This window comes from Alternaria burnsii (assembly GCF_013036055.1).
Source record: "Alternaria burnsii strain CBS107.38 chromosome Unknown 733, whole genome shotgun sequence".
Classification (NCBI taxonomy): domain Eukaryota; kingdom Fungi; phylum Ascomycota; class Dothideomycetes; order Pleosporales; family Pleosporaceae; genus Alternaria; species Alternaria burnsii.
Window position 1 is genome coordinate 290,194 of NW_024066130.1, and position 18,233 is coordinate 308,426.

At 53.3% G+C, this 18,233-nt stretch overlaps 7 protein-coding genes across 7 annotated transcripts; 3 read left to right on the plus strand and 4 right to left on the minus strand.

The window, feature by feature from the left end:
* Positions 1–743: 743 nt before the first annotated feature.
* On the minus strand, positions 744–2,174 carry GT037_010780 (dna mismatch repair protein msh6; the record flags this gene model as incomplete). Its single annotated transcript, XM_038935827.1, has 4 exons — positions 744–1,063; positions 1,110–1,364; positions 1,415–1,715; positions 1,767–2,174. Coding segments are annotated over 4 exons (1,284 nt in total), but the record flags the coding sequence as incomplete, so codon positions are not given.
* Positions 2,175–3,253: 1,079 nt separating this feature from the next.
* Positions 3,254–5,750, plus strand: GT037_010781 (pa and ring finger domain-containing protein; the record flags this gene model as incomplete). Its single annotated transcript, XM_038935828.1, has 2 exons — positions 3,254–5,259; positions 5,309–5,750. 2 exons carry the CDS (start codon positions 3,254–3,256, stop codon positions 5,748–5,750), a joined length of 2,448 nt encoding a protein of 815 aa, XP_038781598.1.
* A 1,533-nt stretch (positions 5,751–7,283) lies between these two features.
* GT037_010782 (uncharacterized protein) lies at positions 7,284–9,014 on the plus strand (the record flags this gene model as incomplete). Its single annotated transcript, XM_038935829.1, has 4 exons — positions 7,284–7,409; positions 7,463–7,537; positions 7,588–8,571; positions 8,628–9,014. 4 exons carry the CDS (start codon positions 7,284–7,286, stop codon positions 9,012–9,014), a joined length of 1,572 nt encoding a protein of 523 aa, XP_038781599.1.
* Positions 9,015–9,240: 226 nt separating this feature from the next.
* GT037_010783 (uncharacterized protein) lies at positions 9,241–9,880 on the minus strand (the record flags this gene model as incomplete). The annotated part of the gene is made up of 2 exons (XM_038935830.1): positions 9,241–9,738; positions 9,809–9,880. 2 exons carry the CDS (start codon positions 9,878–9,880, stop codon positions 9,241–9,243), a joined length of 570 nt encoding a protein of 189 aa, XP_038781600.1.
* Positions 9,881–10,309: 429 nt separating this feature from the next.
* GT037_010784 (fructose-bisphosphate aldolase) lies at positions 10,310–11,197 on the minus strand (the record flags this gene model as incomplete). Its single annotated transcript, XM_038935831.1, has 1 exon — positions 10,310–11,197. The coding sequence occupies one exon, from the start codon at positions 11,195–11,197 to the stop codon at positions 10,310–10,312; it is 888 nt and encodes a 295-aa protein (XP_038781601.1).
* Positions 11,198–11,782: 585 nt separating this feature from the next.
* GT037_010785 (aspartyl aminopeptidase) lies at positions 11,783–14,842 on the minus strand (the record flags this gene model as incomplete). Its single annotated transcript, XM_038935832.1, has 8 exons — positions 11,783–12,448; positions 12,498–12,589; positions 12,641–12,709; positions 12,811–12,832; positions 12,886–12,993; positions 13,237–14,613; positions 14,667–14,728; positions 14,776–14,842. The coding sequence occupies 8 exons, from the start codon at positions 14,840–14,842 to the stop codon at positions 11,783–11,785; spliced, it is 2,463 nt and encodes an 820-aa protein (XP_038781602.1).
* Positions 14,843–15,714: 872 nt separating this feature from the next.
* GT037_010786 (wd40 repeat-like protein) lies at positions 15,715–17,732 on the plus strand (the record flags this gene model as incomplete). Its single annotated transcript, XM_038935833.1, has 4 exons — positions 15,715–16,049; positions 16,103–16,227; positions 16,274–16,833; positions 16,881–17,732. 4 exons carry the CDS (start codon positions 15,715–15,717, stop codon positions 17,730–17,732), a joined length of 1,872 nt encoding a protein of 623 aa, XP_038781603.1.
* Positions 17,733–18,233: the final 501 nt, after the last annotated feature.

An 18,233-nucleotide genomic window follows, 5' to 3' on the forward strand; every position in this document is an offset into this window, starting at 1 on the left:
ACAACATTTGCAACATCCAATTGTAGTCACGATCATAGTGAGTGGGAGTCGTCGTTCGAAGGGACTTGCGCATCCACGTCGCATTGCAGTTTGCACTCTGCCATGGATTGCCTTTCTCGGGAACGATGTAACTGGCGAGCTTGGGCCATACAACCCTAATGAAGATCTTCCAGAGACATAATGGCGTGTGGAAGTGCTTTAGTGGCCCCTTGGAAGGACGAGTGCGTATTCTGCCCAACCGACTGAAGCTTAGAGGACGACATCTGGGATGCAACTCATAGTCGACGTAGCATGAAGCCTTCCATCAAATCGGCTCAAGGTAGGTATCTGTATATTTGGTCCCAATACCATTAATGGCAGTCAAGAAACCTTGCCGATGGGCGCAGCGGTAAGCCGAATCAGAAAACTCTGTTAGAGAATCTGTGGGTAATGGGAGTGCGTTTCAAGTGTACACCCTCGATCTACGTCGAGAATTGATGTATTAAACCATAGGTGAACAGAAGAGGTACCCTATGTAGCGAACCACCGCAATACCCACCCTGTTTTCTCAAACACCCACCACACCGATAAGCACCAGCGGCTATTTACGTGTGAGGACAGAAACAGACCTGGAGGATAAAGTGTGGCAAGAAGCAGCAAGGCCAGTAGAATATGCCGTCGAAGATACCCTTCTTCGGCGACTTGTCATTCTATGCGCTTGGCGAACGGCGAGACCGTGAGCTCGAGCTGTTTGATGAGCCGGTCTAAGACTCTGAGCTGCCTGACTCCGCACTCGGCCCGTTGCGGTAGCTGGAGTCGGATGACATCTCGTATTGCGACGAGCCGCGCTTGTGGTGGGCACGTGGACGGTCTTCGGGATGGTTGACAACATCGGATCGATGGCCGTCGAACGTCTGTATGTGTGCTGGCATCGGTATCGCGGGCTTCTCGACGTAGCCTGTAGCTGTCGACATTGTGTCCAGGGATGGCATCTGTTGGCGCTGAATCATGGTTGGCAGCATGAAGCTGGACCGCAGCTTCCTTACTTGTTCACGCTCGTCGGCCCCGTCAGTCGCATGGCGGGCTGCAGAGTGTTCAGTTTTGCCCTAATGGAAGCGCTGAAAACTCACCACCAGAAACCTCATATTGAGTAGAGCTCCTGCCAACTCCATGCTCATGGTATGCTTCACGGCCATCGTGGTCTGCACCGGGGTTGGCAGTCTCGTACTCGAGCAGCTTCATCAGGCGGTAAAAGATGACTGCGAGGATGGCGCCGAGGATAGGACCCAACCAGTAAATCCAGTGGTGTCCAGGCCATACGCCGGTAACAACGGCAGGTCCGAGAGAACGAGCTGGGTTCAAGGAGCCTCCCGTGAAGTAAACACCTATTTGTATCAGCATCGGGGTATTTCTGGCAGAGTCGGCAGGCGCTTACCAGCGAGCTCAGCAATGAATAATGCTAGTCCGATGCCGATCGGGGCAATGAAGGTTGCTTTGTGCTTCTCTGCCGCCAACATGAAAATGGTAAGGAGGAGCATAAAGGTCAGGAACATCTCAATGAACAGGCCTCGCGTGATAGATGTTTCACGGCTGAGGGTGGTGTTCACAGATAGTGGCCCTGGAAACAGCCCGGACACAACAGCGGCAGCAGCGACGGCACCGAGTAATTGCGCAACGATCAACAGCAAAACCTTCATCCAGCCGAGTGCTCCAACAAGACCCATGGCGATGGTGACCTGGGTCATGTTAGCGGTCGCTTCCGAGTTGGCTCGCCTGATAGTACATACAGCGGGGTTGAACAAGCCTCCACTGACGCGGAAGAAGACCCAGACAGTGACTGCCAAGGAGAAGCCGAACGCCAACGAGATGTACAACAATGATCCGACGTCCATGGATCGGGTACCTCGAAGATTGTTCGCGACCTGTGTAGCTGCGAAGGCGAAGAAAAGAAAGAGGAAGGTGCCGACTAATTCCCCCAGGAAAGAGATGAAGAGGTGGCGAGCCCTATTGGGTAGCCATGCGAAACCAGCTAGGCGTGTCTCTCCAGGGCGGTTGGGGTCTTCTGTGTACCTGGGCTTCATGCCTGGCAAGGCCATGAAGCTCTCCGAGGGGCGCTGGTGGTTCATGAGTGCCACTGAAGGATGCCAGTGTAAGCTCGTATTTGTGAGAGACTGAAGCAGAACACGTACGATAAGGACTGTTTAATAGGTCAGGTAGGTGAGAAAGACGCGGCCTGAGATTGGCAGCCGAGCAGGTAGAGCTTAGGAATGTAGCAACTAGGAAAAGGGCTGTAGGGAAGTTTGAAAGCTGATGACTAGGTGTATGAGGAGCTGAAGGTGTGAAAGGTGTAAAGTAAAAAGTTGAACGAGCGAGGGAGAAGATGGGAGCAGCATGATGGCACGATAGGAAAGGGAAGGGGCAAAAGTCAAAGGCACGTCGAGGGTTGACGGACGTGCTTGCCAGTCGATGCTGAGTTCTGAGGAAAGCAAAAGTCAAGAGCGATGCGGGCATGTTGACGAGGAAGGAGTGACTGGGAGTGAGTGTCTGTCAGAGCGGACATGTCCAGCAACCTCAGCTCGACGCCTTTTGTCTGTGCAATGGGGTTTTGAACCTCTTGCTCTCTGTAGACGGTCATGCGAAGGCTACTGCACCTTTATCTTCATCATTGAAGAGATACGCGCCGCAGCAGCCACATGCATGCCACAGACGCGTTGGCATTTTTACCTTGTCCGTGACGTTGTCGTCTTCTGTCGCACAACTCCAGCTTCACCCACTGACACGGAAGACACGATAAGGCTGACGCGATGTTTTGGTGTCGCTGACGCTTCCAGCATAGTCGATTGCGGGGAGCAGCATGCTTGGCGTCCGTCACGCGCGTTTCCACCAGGGTCCCGGAACCATCACGACATCATCGGGCTCCGGCCACCTGCAGTCTTTCACTCCCAGTCACGTCCTTGTCCACTTCTTTTTCTTCAGCCCGTTTCCTGCCTATCTGCCCTCATTGCGACAAGCCTTCCTGCACATGTGCGCCATTTATCGCCTTGCGCCACACAAGTAGTGACAACCTGCCCGCCTGCGGGTGTGTTATTACCGCATCATCCATTGCTTCCTACCCTTCACTCTCGATCCGCCCCGCGTGACCCACCTCAAACGGGACCACGTCGCGTCTGTCTCCTGACCTCAGTCGATGCCTCAATTCTCCTAGATATCCAGCACATTCTGCTGCTTTTGTCGCTTTCCACCTCTCCCGCCGCCCCCGGCTGCCTCCGCAAACATGCGTCCACTCCGTCTGCTGCTGTCGCTATCCACGACCCTACTAGCCGTTACGCTGCTTCTATATATGATAGTAGGCAAATCACAGGATGAAGCGCAGGAGCGAGCATCTGTTGCATCGAACCAGGGCAGTTTCAAAGCCTTGTTTTCCTTCACGTCGCCCAGCTCCTTGTTTCCGCCCTCTGCTATCATCAGTTTGACCGACGATAACTCGACTTTTTTCCTTGCCAGACCTGCCGCGTTTGGCCCAGCACTACCTAAAGAGGGCTTGAGTGGTCCGCTATGGATCGGTAGTGGCTTTGGAGATGATACATTAGGTGCTACGGGCGAGTTAGGATGCAGCGACGTCCCAGGTTGGCCAGACGGCAGCGATGACCTTGTCAGCGCTTCGCAGCCGCTTGATCATGTCAAAGATAAAGCAAAGGGTGCCATGCCGGACAGGGACTTGCCTTCAAGGAAAGAGAACCGTCGAGCCAGAGACGACAACACTAAGACCGCCACTACAGACGATGGCACAGACGACCACCTGCAAGCAGGCCTCTCTGGCACGCGCATGACGTCAGGATCCAAACATGCCGATATCCAGTCCCTCCAGGAGGGTGCCGAGATCGCTGGCAAGGTTGTCCTCCTCAAGCGAGGAGGCTGTGGATTTTTGGCTAAAGTGCAGTGGGCACAATCACGTGGCGGTGCAGCTGTTATAGTGGGTGACGACGTGCGCGGCGGTGCCCTCGTTCGAATGTACGCCAAAGGAGATACCTCGAATATCACGATTCCATCCCTATTTACTTCACACACAACCGCGCATCTTTTGTCTTCGCTTCTCTCGGCCGATGGAATGCTCTCGAGTTCTGTACAAGCATCTGACAAGACTGCCAAAAGCCGTCCGACACCTTCCGGGACGCTACGAACTATACCAACAGCGGCCCCAGGAAAGAAGCACCCATCGACATCTGGCAAGAAGACTACGACTGGTGAGCATGCTGGTTGGCTGCACTCGCTCCTGTCTGTATTTGGTCTTGGGACAAGCGATAGTTCCCTGAAAGCTGGCAGTCGGAGACTACCGAATAGCGGCGATCTTGAATGGGTCGAAATTAGCGACTGGGAAGACGACCAAAAGCCCATCAAGACCAAATCGACAGCATCCACGCCGACACCCACCAGAGCTGCAGACGGCTTCATCATCGGAGAACACGACTGGCGGGATCCTGACCTATTGCCTCCTTCTGCATCGACGAGCGAAGCACTCACAGCAGCTAGCGCAACCCCGTTGAGTACCAAAACTGATAGTAATGCCTTGCCCGGTAGTGGCGAATATACCCCAGCGAACACAAAGACCGGTGGGAAGAAGCTCTGGACCTGGTGGTCAGGCTCTAGGCACGACACAGTATCGTCAGGATCGTCCAGGCGCGCGCGCACTAGAAGCATTACCTCGATAATCGACGCAAATTCTGGCATTATCAAGACATCCCCCACGACTAGTTATCACCAAGGTCTATGGGTCACGCTTACGCCCACGAACGTTTCAAGCAGTCCTTTCTTCGATACTTTACTCGTGCTCGTTGTCAGTCCATTGGTCACACTGACTGTCGTATACGCTCTCCTCCTTCTCCGGTCTCGCATTCGACGTCGTCGTTGGAGAGCGCCCAAGTCTGTTGTGGAACGCCTGCCGGTCAGAACCTATCAGACCATTAGCGATTCATCGTCTTCAGCCACGCCTAGCGCGGCGTCCCCAACCACACCCTTACTTCAGCACTCATCCACTCGGTCAAGATCACCAGAACCTCGGTCGCGCTCAACTACGGTATCAGAGACGCCGGCCACTTCAACATCTGTACAGCACGCGTCTCGTGACCGTGAGGAAGAGAAGAAAGAATCAGGTCTGGCGGCGTGGAGAAGACGCTATGGTGGCCGCCAAAGAGAATGCGTCGTCTGTTTAGAGGAGTACGTCGACGGAGTAAGTCAAGTCATGAGCCTCCCTTGTGGTCACGAGTTCCATGCGGATTGCATGTAAGTATCCACCTCCCAGCTTTTGACGGTTCCAATCTGACGTGAGTAGCACCCCCTGGCTCGTCACGCGCCGGCGAACATGCCCCATCTGTAAAGGCGATGTTGTACGCTCTCTGAGTCGCAGCTGGCATGATCGGCTACAGTCAGCATCACCAACACGCTCACCTCGACTCTCCATTAGCGAAGAAGACGTACAAACTGAAGCAGCTGAGACTCGCAACGAGTCACCTTCTGCATCACGGCCTGTGCCAATGTCCAGGTCTGCACCCTCGGATTCATCCTTAGTTGATGACGACGTCGAGCCTGGTTGGTCCGCAGCCACTTCTAGGCGGGCTTCAGGAGAGATTCCACGGGCAGCAGAAGGTGGGACCTCGTTGCGGGAGCTAGCTTCTTCAGTTTCTACGGTAGTATGGCGTGGAGTCGATGCTGTTCGATCGAACACCGGCCTACAGCGACGCTCTCCGCCTGAAGATGTGGACCGCAATCGGTGATTTCGCTACTCATGAGTTACGTTTTAACATGATGGATTTTGGATGCATAGATGGGATATACCCTTGGGAAGCACAACGGCGTTGCATTTGGATGTGATTATACGTCAGCTCATGGCCTATTCGACAACGCCTTGGCATAACAGTAGACAGTCTTTGCGCGCTCTACTCAATCAAACAGTCACTCCTTTTCACAGATGCTGGAACCTGCTTTAGCAAGCAGTATATCTCCTTGACGTCTTACTGTTGCCCAAGCGTTTTCGCAATCTGATTGGACTTGTGCTTTGATGTGTGGTGTGGAAACTATTATAGGTAAATGCTGTGTTCTAAAAGCACTTGATATTGACTGTCTACTCGTGGTCAGAGCATCCAGCTGCATTTGGACAGATTGAATGTGCCCAGACTTGGTACAGGCCTGTCAGTGAAAACGGCCGTGGTCTCACATCTTACGGGAGGTCCGGCTTCGGATCCAATGACCTGGTTGGCAAGAACAATGGCCTAGTGTCTTGGCGTCAGCGTTCCGCGTAAGTCATCCCGCAGCTCCATACTGTCTCTACTCACGCATCGGTTCGTCGCCTTCACCACATTTGTTCGCTCATCTGGTTCTCCGCAAGTGAGCTTCAGGACCCGCCCGACCCAATGCGTCAAATGCTGCGAACTTCTCACCATCAGCAGACTCCACAAATCTAATTCGCTGCCAGGCCACGTCAGATCACCCCGAGACAAGGTAAAATGAGCGGGAAGGCGTACGACATCCCGGCTGAGAGATTGAAAACCCGGGAACCCTCGACTTATTACCCGGTCTGGGTCTGTAGCGCGTAATATACACAAACGAAGCTGTCGTGTCTCTCAGCCGCAAGAGTCTCCGTTCAATCTACGTCCCGTTGGACACAACGGGAAACAAATGACAACTGGCTTGCAGTACAACATGCAATGGTGCCTGGATACGAAAGCCACTTCACAATGATCTATGTTCCGCAGCAGACTGCATGATTTGTGCTACCTGAAAAGCTTGTCTGGCATGAACCCTGGTATGATGTTGTCGCTTTTCGCTTCATTACTGGTCTTGAAGAAAACTCTCATACACCGCAAGACAACGACCGGATCATAAACAAATGTTTACATTGCCCCGTCTGACTACACTGTTGGCTGTCTCATATGCTTCTGGGCAGTACTTCCCCATCCGAGAAATGCATCATCATCATATACCAGAAGGCGCACGTTGCCAAATATCCGCCAAGCAATCTGGTGTGCAGCTGGCAACTCGTGTTCGCCAGACCGCAAAGTTTGGTGGCTTCGGAAGGCGCAGTCTGGTTCTCTTCGAGCACTCTGGCACGTCTGAGGGGCTTTTCTTGGCCAAAGGTTGTAAGATGAGTAGCATGTTGGAACTCTTGTCAGATTAAGTTTCCGGTCCAGGGCTTCCCACGTGGTTTCCTAGTATATATCAGGGCCGACTTGGACCTCACTAGACGAACATTCGGGCATACTATAACATCAACACATTTCTACTTCTCAGCGGTAATCTTATTGTCAAAGATGAAGCTCTTTTTTGCCTTTCTCCCTCTTCTTGGCTGCGCTCTTGGGCTGGCGCAAGACTTACAGCCTGATAGTTGTGTAGCGACGTGCCCACCACCGGATTGCTCGGCTGCTATTGGTGCACTGGTATGTATCTGATGTTTCTTTCTGGCCGTCTTGTCATTGCTGAGATCGTCCAGGAATCATGCAAGTGCCTCAACGAGCGAGAATACGCGTGCAAGGCCAAATGCCCTGACTACACTCCGCGCATTCTGGTAAGCCAAAGCAGCACACATATAAAACAAGTAGCTCATAACCATGGCAGCACTGCCCTCGCCTTCCAGTATCGACAGTCAGCATACCAGAGCCCGCTCCTACGGCATGCGTTTGCGAAGAAGTTTTCTGCGTTCTTTCCTTTCCCGAGGGCTGCTACTGTCGCAACAACGCTACTCAAGCGTGCTTCGAGAAGTGCGGTGGAGAAGAGCCAACCTATCAGGACTGCACACTCCCCATTGATGAATTGGACATTCGAGCTCCCGAACCTGAGCCAGTCCCAGCTCCAGCTCCAGTCCCAGTTCCGGCACCGCAGGAAGAGACTTGTGTGTGCGAAGAGGTTATATGCGTCCTTTCTTTCCCGGAGGGTTGCTACTGCCGTAACAACGCGACGAGAGCTTGTTTCGAGAAGTGTGGTGGCGCAGAACCGATGTATCAAGATTGCAGTCTTCCTGACGTCGAGACTCGTGCCCCAGAGCCTGTACCCGAGCCGCTCCCCTTACCGGAGCCACAGGCAGATACTTGTGTATGCGAAGACGTTGTATGCATCCAGTCATGGCCAGAGAGCTGTTATTGCCGCAATGATGCCGATAAGGCATGTTACGAGAAATGCGGTGGTATAGAGCCAGTCTACCAGGACTGCACTGCTGTAGACAATGTGGTCGCTCGTGCTCCAGCACCAGAGCCCGTACCCGAGCCAGAAGCCCAGGCTTGCGTCTGCGCACCTGGTCCCCATTTTTGCCCTCAGGTCTGGCCCGATTCTTGCTACTGCGACTACAATGCAGCAAAAGCGTGCTCCGACAAGTGCGGCGGTTCCGCACCACCATTTCCAACGCAATGCCCTCCTCTGAATGCTCCTTCGGTCGAAGCGCGTGTGGCAGACCCACAGCCTGTGCCTGCCCCAGCCTCACCTCCACCAACTTGCGAATGTCCTCTGGTAAACTGCATCTCGACTTGGCCTGAATCTTGCTACTGTCAGAATGCTGCCAAGGAAAGATGTTACGAGCTGTGTGGTGGCAAGAAACCTCTTCTTCAGGTATGAATCTTGTTTTCGCTTTTGTAGTGATGACAACCGACTAACAGATAGGTCAGGTCTGTCCACCTTACCCTATCTCCACTCTCTTGACCATCACGGCCACACCCGTCCCGCTTCCCGTACCCATCACCCCCGTGCCCCTTCCTTCACCCATCACTCCCCGCCAGGCTACCCCCACCAATCAAATCTGTGGCGGCGGTCGTGCAAGCCAAGTCCTCGACTGTCCTGCGGGTCAGATCTGCATCACCGATCCATTCAAACCGGGTTCCTGCGGTCCCGCCTGTGACCAGCTGGGTATCTGCGTCGGGGAGAAGCTGTGTGGTGGGTTTGCAGGATTCGAGTGCGATATACCGGGTCAGGTTTGTGTTGATGATCCGAGAGATGACTGTGATCCGCTGAATGGTGGGAGTGATTGTGGGGGTTTGTGTGCTTGGCCACAGTGAACTATCGAATTTGAAGATAGGTTGGCGAGAGAGAGGAGGGGGCGTGGAAGGTGAAGATGTGGAGGGTGTCATAATTCTTTGAAACATTCATTTTACAAAGGGCGGCTATGTTTCTTCTAACTGAGATATTGCAATTACGTATCCGATCCTGGTATAACAAGTTTCAATCATTGTGTATGCGTTTCTTTGCAACCTCTCTCGACAACCTTTTCTAGACTCAAACCTCTCACAGCCCTAAAGCCGAGTTCATCTTGTTCCCCGCCTTCACGAACATGGTCATCAAGACTGCCACGCTCGCAGTCCACGTAACGCTCCTCAAGTAACTCGGCGTATTCGTCTGAATCTTGACGTACATGAAACTGTACACGAGGCGAAGACCGATATAGGCTCCCGCTAAAGTATTCATCGTCGCTATATTATCCTGGTTAGCTTCTACCTCTTCGGATCTTGACATATCATCAATGTCTTGTCGTTTGTCGTCATTGATCGATGAACAACCATGAGAGTGAAACATACCCGAATCCAACCCCGCCAGATTGCCCGCCAATATCGCTCCGATAAAGAACGGCGCATTCTCCATGTTGTTCTTGTGACATGCTTCCGCACGCTCGGCTTTCGTGTATAGAGGACCGGGACAGCACTTGCGGTAGAACTCTAGTGTGGAGGCGCCACGAGGGTTGGCGTTGTCGAGTTGGCCGTTTGCACCCTTCTTGAAGATCATTTGCTAGGAAGCATCGATGGTCAGTAGTAGAACAGGAAATTACTGGAGAAGGGACACGAAAAGGGAAGCGTACAGAGTACATGTGTGGGTACAGAGCAATGACCCAGTATATGGGGATGGCATGGAAGGAGTAGTTGGAAGACATGATGTTCACGTCTGATGAGGTGTAATCTGGATGGGTGGTGTCGACGACTGTGAGAAATCTTCAACTCGTTGTCCATCTTTGAATTTGGCACCTAGAACTACTTATCTACGGTAACTTTTCTTGATGCCTAGTTTACTAGTCGGCAGCTAGCTCAACAAGCCGAAGCGCTTGGACCCAGGGGTAAACTACTTCGATCAGTAATCGTTGTACGATGACCAAAATCTGTATACTACTGAGGTATGTTCGCAAGACTAGCCATGAAGCCATTCGGGCCGTCGCAAAACCGTTAGTATTCGGCCGTAACAAACAGCTTGCCGCATAATTGTCCTGTACACCGCAACTCGATATGCTAAGAATCTATTACAAGCAACTTGAAGCGATGCCTTGACTGATGTTACATATCCCCAGCCCCATGCACAAGTTCTGCTTTCACAGCTGAATCTTGTCCGCCATGCCTTGTCCACCCATCCACTCGATATAATTCTCAATACTCTTCTGCATAGCATCTGTCGCCTTCTCAATCAACCCCGTCAGAGGCGTAAGACCAGCCTGCTCCTTCATGACATCGATAAAATCATTATTGAACGCATCGTTGATGTTCACCTTGGCAACACCACACTCGATGCACTCCTTGAGTAGCTTCTCCTGGAACCATTCCTTGCCTGCTCCATGCAATACCAATGCGACTCGATCCCCCACCTTGGCATGCACATTGCGCAACCGCGGATAATCCAGTTGAGGACCTTTGGGCCCGTATTTCCCATGTACGTTTCCGAAAGCAGGGGCTAGCCAATTAATCCCCGTTGCGACGAATTCCTCAGCTTGCTCCGGAGTGGTGAGGATAGCCTCGAGACCCATCTCACTCAAATCTCCCACACCGTCCTCTCCTCCGTCAATTCTTCCCGGTTCTGCTTCTGTGATGATTCCCCTCTCGTTACAATACCTGACCAGCTCTGCAGTCTTCTCAAGGTTATCGTCAAAATGACTCATGTCGACCATGATGCCGTCGAAACCTTTGTCGAAGTTTGCGGCTTTCTTCACAATCTCTGGGGTTTGGGCGTGGTCCATATGAAGAGCTACAGGCACGCTGGCGTTGTCAGCGGCTTCGCGCGCAGCATGGAGCAGTATGCCATCGGCGTATGTGATTGCCCAGGGAAAAAGCTGGATGATTAGAGGGGCGCGTTTGGCTTCTGCTGCGCGGACAGATGCGAGGATGCCTTCGACGTTGTAGCAGCATGTTGCGCAGATTGCGTATTTGTTTGCGGCGGCGTGGGCGACGAGCTTGACGGCCTTGTTCTGGGATAGATCTGGTGCCATGATTGTGTTGGTCTGGAGATATTCCAAGATGAGGTTTGTCCCAAGGTGGCAGACTGAAGGTGAGAAGAGTGAAGGAAGAGAGCAATGTGATATGGGCGATGATGCAACTTCCCCTCGTCGTTCCGGTTACATTTCCGATATTCCGATGTCCTCTCTTATGGTGGGGCGGTCGGCAACTGCTCTCCAAGTTGAGCGGCGTAACCACCGACGTTCGGGTCATTTGCCGGCTAATTGCGGTGTCGGAATCTGTGGGCAGGTTCCCGCGGGATACCCAGTCGAGCGTGGTATACCGCGGCCTTTGCCTTACCCCAGATGCTGCCCATGACGGAGGGGGAAGCCTGGGGTAGCTTGGACGGAAAAGTCGTTGATATAGATGTTCGTTCGCGTCCGTTCTGCCAGGATGATTAGCGTCTCGCTGTCGCAGAGCGCTCCACTTAGTTTCCATTGGATGATACTGGATGGAAACCGTGAGTGCTTCAGTATGCTGCACGATCATCTATGTCAATTCTATCTTTTCTATGCCATTCCTATCTATATTCTTGCAATCTCGACTCCGCCCAGGTCTTGAGCTGCGAGAACCACCCCCTAACCCAGCAGATCACCCAGCGCATTGACATAGGCCGTGGGAACAGTCGTCGCACCCTCGGCCAAAAAGTCTTCTTTTTTGCTGACACCTGTGAGTACAGCCAGTGTGCCGCCCAACTTTCCATCGATGCCGAACTGGATATCCGTGTTCAGCCTATCTCCCACCATACAGGTCCTGCTACGATCGAATTTAAATTTGCCCTCTACGGCATCCATCATAGCTTGACTTGGCTTTCCCAAAGACAATGGCGATTTGCCAATAGCCCTCTCAAGCGAAGCGCCCGAAGCACCAGCACCAGGAAACAAGGTATGCGCATTTGGCAGCGTAGAGTCGATATTCGTAGCGAGATATATGGCACCACGCTGAAGGTACTGGAAAGCGATTGCGGTCTTGAGGTAGTTTGAGTGGAAGTCCAGTCCACTCAGCACAACGCCAACATCGGGGTCGAGCAGGCTGCCGTTCGCGATAGCCTCGAAATCTTCTGGCTGTCGGAATTCACGGTTGTAGGCGGGGTCTGTGCCGCCGATGTATGGGACGCCTTCGGCATCGAGTTCCTGTTCCACGCCGCTTTCGCCGAGCACAAAGACTTTGTTCTTCGGCGCAGGGAGATTGAGAATGCGGGCGATGTATACCGCGGCACTGTAAGAGGATCCAAAGACTTCTTCCTGTTGGCGTGTCAGCCGGTGTTATGCTATAGGGTTCCGCGTTACGTACCACCTCGGCGGGGATGCCGAGCTTTTCGAACTTCTTCTTGTAATCCGCTCGGGACTTTGTGCTGTTGTTGGTGACGAAAACGAGTTGTTTGCCTGCAACTGATCAGCATAAAGTACGCTTTCTGTAGAGAGCGAATACTTTACCTTTACTCCTCAGCATTTCCAGCGTCTCAGGGACCTTTTCGAATAGGTGATCGCCGGACCAGAGGACGCCTGTCCTTGGTCACAATCAGTAGATGTTCACATGCGATGCGAGTGCTGCCTTAATTGCGAATGCAACCGACATGCCGCATGGCGAAAAGTTGGGCGCATACCATCGCAGTCGAACAGGAAGACCTAGAACGTCTTGTGAGTACAATGCATAACAACAGTCCTTTCTGGGCACGTACATCGAACCTATCCAAGAATCCGTCGATGGCGTTTTTGTCGCCAGACAGAAATTGAGGTGCCATGATGTCAGTTGTCAAAACAGCGGTTCGCGTCAGAGAACAGACGCTCTACAGCCGACATTGGTGGGGTGCTTGGCGTGGACCCTGGATCAGCAGCGGAACCATACCGAGAATGTCCAGGTCTACCCTACTATTGTTCCTAGGGTCGCAAGGCCACACAAGGTACTCACAGACGCTCTGATTCATTGTTGTGCTTGACACACTATTTTTCATTCATTCATGCCGTTATTATTCGTCTACTATATTCGACTAGATTGGTCATCACAATCTCGGGCGATCAAGTCAATCCACAATAATCTTCTTCTCAAGTTCCTCAAAATTCTCGAAGAAGCTGTCGAACAGATTGACAGCATGTTCAACATCATGCGCACCGCCAGTCTCGCGAATGCTGTGCATGCTGAGCTGAGGGTTACCCAGATCAAGAGTGCGAGCGCCCATCGCTGCTGATAGCATGGGGCCGATGGTGCTACCACAGGAAGAGTCATTGCGGACGACAAAGAGCTGGAGCGGGACACCTTCTTTGGCCGACTTTGGATTGTAAGACGCCGCTTTCGCGCGACGGGCTGCCTCCTGAAGCAAGACAATACCTGGTGAGTTGGTGGCGTACCGGGCATTGGCATTGATCTTGATAACAGTGCCCTTGTTCATCTCAGGCCTGTGCTGGGACTCGTACTTGGCTGGGTAGTTGGGGTGCACGGAGTGGGCCATGTCGGCGGAGATCAAGAACGATGTGGCCAGCGTTTGCTCGTAAGCGGTAGCAGTATCTGCTTCAACCTTCTCAAAAGACTTGTCCGAGTTGCTGTCAGAGGCGGGTAGCACTGACAAGCGGCGGATTACAGCAGGCAACAGGTTTGAGTCCGCTCCCTGTGCAGTCTGGGAGCCGATCTCTTCATGGTCGAAGCATGCGATGAGTCGGATGGTCGAGTCGTTCTCTAACGCGGATGATGCAGAGAGACTCTTGATGATACCCTCGATGCTACAATAGGTCATCATGAGGTTGTCCAATCGCGGAGAGAAAATGAGCTCATTGTTCAGGCCACCAATAACCGACTTCTGTGTATCGTACAGAACCATCTCGAAGTCTACGATGTCACTTGGCTCAGCGCCGGCCTCCTCGGCGATGATGTCGATAATGTAGGGGTGGTGCCTTGCAGTTGGGGCAGCGAGTGGGCCCTCGGTCTCTGTGTCCTTGCTATCCTCCTTGGTCTCTTCGGTCTTGCCCTGGCGGTTCAACTCTGCAGCGACCAGGCCAGCAATAGGAAATAGTTGTGTCTCTTTGTTGAACTGGAAGTTCTCCTGGCGGTCCAGATGGATGGCTAGAGTGGGTATCCGCAAGATGGGCCTCTCGACCTTGACCAGGCGCTGCTCAATGTTGCCATCCTTTGTTCGTACCATGGCACGACCTGCGATACTGAGGTCGCGATCGAACCAGGTGTGCCAGAGACCACCGCCGTATGTCTCACAGGCTACTTGAATAAAGCCATCGCCTGTTCGCTTAGACACAGGCTTGATGCGTAGGCATGGAGAGTCGGTATGGGCGCCAATCATGGCGATGGGGTTGCCGGCCTTCCATTTGTTGCCGATAGCGAAAGCGACGATGGAGGATGTGTTACGGGTGAGGTAGTACTTGCCTCCGGGCTGGAGGGTGGGTGCCCACGAGTCGCGCTCCTGGTCCGAGTTAGCTACTGTCGCAACTGACAAGAATGGAAGTGAATGCGTACCTTGATTTGCTTGAAGCCGGCCTTCTCAAGCCTTTCTTTTGCTGACTTGACAGCGTGGAATGCTGTTGGGTGTCAGTATGTACCTGAATGACGACAGCATGCGACATACGTGTAGGCGAAGCATTGACGAAAGAGAGGAAGTCCTCGGCAGCTTTGAGAGAGGGTTTGGTCGACATGGTCCGGATATGCAACGAGATGAAGGTCGAATGTGATACAGCAAGGGGTGAGGTCGGTGCGCAGTGCAGTAGTGTAATTCGCAGCTTGGATGATGGCAGCATTAAGGATTGGACACAACGTCTACCAGCTGAGCGCGGGCGGTGTGGGGTATCGATTGAGAGGCGGTTGAGCGCCTGGCGGGAGCAAGCGCTAGGCTCCACCCGGCGGCGATGCGCGGCGCTGATTGGACGAGGCGTCTCCAACGCGTCGAGAGGAAAGGGAACATCAAAACATGGCGACATGGCAGCCACGACGTGACGGGCACTTGCCTCGCGTGTCGCGGCGACTCCTCACACTTCACTCGCGACTTGAATTGGACCATCAACCCAACACCGACTTCACCTTCACCTGTATTCAGCTTACATTGGCCCGCATCCGGCCCATTACTATCCACTCTCGCTACGTGCGCGCCCGCCTGTCTCTCGTTGCTCCCCCAGCACCCTGCGGCTGTCTAGCATACAAGCTCCGACCCGCAACCACAACAAGGTCACCGCCGCCCACCCCGCCCGTTGCGCGCCCACCACCAACACCACGGCCACCCTGCCCACCACTATCGTGACTCGATGCGCACCGAAATCGAATAAAAGGCATATCTATTGTTGGCACTGTTGTGCGCCGCGACGACCTGTCATTGGTTAAGAGGAGGGCAAACGACTTAGGGGCTATCAATCATCACAATACCACGACTCGACGTCACCGCGCCATTCAACTCATTGTTCCCACCTTTACCTTCGTTTCAGGCGACCATTATCCCGCCGCCTAGGATAACACTGCGACCTGCCATCTGTCATCGCCTACACCCCGCCACGACAACATCGCTTTCTTTGGTACCATGGTCCATACACGCAGCAACAGCAAGGCACAGCCCGGCGCATTCTTCTCCGCACCGCCGGGTGACTTGGGGAAGACAGTTGCTACGAATGCGCAACTCGACGACGATATTGCAACCCCGACGCTGATATCACCACCCGAGTCAAAGACGCCTCCGACCGCCTCCCACAAGCGTAACCAGATCTTCCCCTCGAACCCGCTCGATCGGAGCTCAGAACCCATAGACGCGGCCGCTTTGACCAAGGCACTTGGTCACATTGAGCAGGCTGGCCGAGTTAGGGAGCGGACGCCTACAGCGAGCCCAAGCCGAAAGCGCCCGCGCATATACGGCGACAGGTGAGATGGTCATACTCAGTCACATCGAAACCACCGTACTGACTTGTCTCCAGATTCATCCCAAATCGCGCAGGCCAAGATCTACAGGCAAGCTTCAATCTCCTCCACGATGAGGCATCGCCCGCGACGCCGTCCAAAGCCAGGCGTACTCCCCACCATGAACTGCATTTCCAGAAGAGTAAGCACCCACAGTCGCCTACTATACAACTGCTGACCTTTTGCAGCTGAAGAGGCCAACCGCACATACTCCGCCGTACTCCGCCAAGAGATGTTTGAGGGCTCCGTGCCTCAAGCCTTTCCCCAGAGTTTGTCTCCGACCGACAGTGCCAACATGCGAGGCGCAGGACGCTCACATACTCCCCCAGCCAGGACTGCAGCTACATTACCACCGCCTTCAGGGACGCCGTCAACCCCGCACAAAAATCTTTTCTCATACTCGGGCCAGCCAACTCCGTCACGGACGCCTTCAAGTCGGCACGGCATCCTTAATCTCAACGCCCGCTCAGATCTATACAGCCTATCACCAATCAAATACAGCAGCCAGCGCATGCTTCTCAGTCCCCAACGCCAAGCCCGTGCCGTCTCCAAGGTGCCATACAAGGTTTTGGATGCACCGGATCTCGCTGATGACTTCTACCTCAACCTCGTCGACTGGGGTAGCCAAAACACCCTTGGAGTAGGCCTCGGCTCATGTGTCTACATGTGGAACTCAAGTAGTGGCCGCGTCACCAAGCTTTGCGAACTACAAGACGATTCCGTCACAAGTGTCAACTGGATACAGCGTGTAAGTGTTGCCATTTTTATTATACCGTCCATGCTTATGTCCTTCAGGGATCACACATTGCCGTTGGCACGAATCGAGGTCAAGTACAAATCTGGGACGCACAGACTCAGCGACGTCTCCGTACCATGACCGGTCATACTGCTAGGGTCGGTGCCCTTGCATGGAACGAACACATCCTCACTTCTGGATCAAGAGACCGCACAATCTATCATCGCGACGTCCGACAACCAGAGCAATGGCTTCGAAAGCTTGTCGGTCACAAGCAAGAAGTCTGTGGTCTCAAGTGGAACCAAGAAGATGGACAACTCGCCTCTGGAGGCAACGACAACAAGCTCATGGTGTGGGAGAAGCTCAACGCCGAGCCCACTTTTAAGTGGAGTGAACACCAAGCTGCCGTCAAGGCCATTGCTTGGAGCCCTCACCAGCGTGGTCTCCTTGCTAGTGGTGGTGGTACCGCAGACCGAACCATCAAATTCTGGAATACCCTCGTCAACTCCAACGGGCCGTCAGCGTCAGCCCTGGCATCCGCCTCCGCTGCTGCCTCAGCTGCGTCAACAGCGAACATCCCCTTATCACCCACCGCACCAGCCAACCTCATCAACAGTCTTGACACCGGAAGTCAAGTTTGCAACCTAGCATGGTCTAAAAACAGCAACGAAATCGTCTCCACACATGGCTACAGTCAGAACCAAATCATTGTCTGGAAATACCCAAGCATGCAACAAGTCGTCTCGTTGACAGGCCATACCTACCGTGTCCTCTACTTGGCCATGAGTCCAGACGGTCAGGTCATCGTCACGGGTGCTGGCGATGAGACTCTGCGATTCTGGAATGCGTTCAAGAAGAAGGAGCGCACTGGGGGTCTTAGCAGTATGGATAGTTGGGGCGTCATTCGCTGACGACTTGTTTCTGTTCTGCAACCAGGCTTCTACGAAAGTGTACTATAGGACTGATTTCGCGGTTCCTCGCATGTTCAGTCCATGTTACTTCCTTTCTTGCAACGATTTCAGCGGCATTTTCTTGTATGGTTATGATTAGTACCTGGGCTTTATCTTATCATGAGCATGGGTGGTGTTTTGGGCGTTCTGAGCGGCGAGATACCACGGGAACCTCTTATCGACGGCGTTGGGGGGCGCAAAACTAGCCTGCCATATATGCTTCGTTTTGAGCATGGGGTGAAGAGAGTTCTGGGTATGAGCGTGGAGAAGAAATCATCTCAGAGGTCTATGGCTTACTGCTATGTTCATCTTTCATGTACTCGTTGAGAACTGCTTCAGAGCGGCGGTTCTTCTATGCATTTGCTTTGGCGACCCACATATCTTGGGTCGCGGGCTGGCGTTTGGGGATCATATGGAGGATGGCCCGGTTGGATACCCTATGTGTTGGGGTTATTCTTGGAT